The 1,505-nt window shown below is 41.7% G+C and overlaps 1 protein-coding gene across 1 annotated transcript; it reads right to left on the bottom strand.

The window, feature by feature from the left end:
* Nucleotides 1-991, bottom strand: LOC104810685. The gene has a single exon (XM_010537034.2). The coding sequence runs from the start codon at nt 851-853 to the stop codon at nt 41-43; it is 813 nt and encodes a 270-aa protein (XP_010535336.1). The 5' UTR covers nt 854-991; the 3' UTR covers nt 1-40.
* Between the last annotated feature and the right edge of the window lie 514 nt (nt 992-1,505).

The following is a 1,505-nucleotide window of genomic DNA, read 5'->3' as shown; positions in this document are numbered from 1 at the left end:
AAAAAAAAAAAGCAAAAGGAGCATTAGTTCCGATGATATCTTACGCGTTCGGATTCCAGAGGCTCCAAAAACGCGAATTGAATAAACCTAACACGTCCGGCAACACCTTCCTCGCCAAACCCTTCCGTTCAGTTCCCGCCGGCGTCCGTACAATCACCGGCGAACTCTCCGGTCTCTCCCCGGCTACCTCCTCCTTTTTTCTCTCCGCTACGTTAGGACCTCCCTCGTCGGTCAATCTGCCCGGCGAGCCCGCAGGGGACAGGAGGGGGATTTGATCGGAAACGGCGGAGTCATCGGCGGCAGATTCGTCGGTTTGGATCAACGGCTCGGCGGGTTTGGGCTTGTCTCCTCCCCGACGACCGGATTTCTCTTTCTTCTTGCCCCTGCCGCTGTTTCTCTTGGATTTCTGGGAAGAAGCGGAAGCAGAGGCTTCGCCTCTAATCAGATGATCTTCGAAGGCCTCGATGGCTTGGTGGATGAGCTCGCGATTCGGCGATGAATCCCATCGGAACCAGTAGCTGGTGTAACAATCGAAACACTCACAATCGAACTCCGGTGGTTGATGGGTTTCACCTTTTTTCCCAGATTTATTCCTCTTCTTCTTAGAGTCATGAGCCGTGGAGGAAGACGACGAGGAGGGGCTCCTGAACTTTCCGACGGCGGAGACGGCGGTGGTGGTTTTGAGGGACCTAGTGATCAAGTAAGCGAGGACTTCACGGTCGTCGGCTGAGAGAGCCGAAGCGAGAACAAGGATCGCGGCGGGAAGAAGCTTCAAGACAGAGAGAAAGCCATCTCCATTGAGAGAGCTCGAAGGAGGAGATGGATAAACTTTACCTTTGTTCTTTATTTTCATGGCGGATTCTTATCCGAGAGAGGGGACGACGAGCAGTCTTTAATCAGAGGAGAGAGAAAGATGAATTGATTTGGTTTTTGCAGATAAGAAGAAGCCGTCGTGGCGTGATTTTTCAGGTTTGTTATTTGGAGTCCAGCGCGTGCTCCTCACGTCCCTACGCCCATTCAAAAGGGATTTAAAAAATGATTTTAAAAGTCATTTTTATTTTATAATCTTAAAATTTTTGATAATTTCAATTTTATCCTTGAATATAATAATTATTTTTTTATTATTATTTTATTCAGAAGACTTTAATTCGTTTTCGAAAAAACTTAGTATTTTTCTTATTCGATTTAATGTTTCTTCTAAAAATGGAAGTCATGTCCGTTATAATTATCTTTCGATGGACGTTTTTTGAAGTATTCAACTTTTATTTCTTTTATTTTTTTTATTGTAATTAATTTATTTAATTCTGTAATTATATTATTAATTTGTTTTTTTTCTATTATTCGTTGCATATCTCTTACATTATTTTCTATTTCGAAATATTGTATTGGTTTGTTTAATAATTCAATATTTTTCTTATATATTTTTTACATTCTAATCGTTATGGTTTTCGATAATGTCTCTTTTAATTTCTCTTACTGCGTTAAATATTGAACTGATCATTTTT

The sequence above is a fragment of the Tarenaya hassleriana genome, unplaced genomic scaffold (assembly GCF_000463585.1).
Source record: "Tarenaya hassleriana unplaced genomic scaffold, ASM46358v1 Cleome1898, whole genome shotgun sequence".
Lineage (NCBI taxonomy): Eukaryota > Viridiplantae > Streptophyta > Magnoliopsida > Brassicales > Cleomaceae > Tarenaya > Tarenaya hassleriana.
The sequence above is the reverse complement of the archived record's forward strand: the minus strand, read 5'-3'. Positions and strand labels throughout refer to the sequence as shown.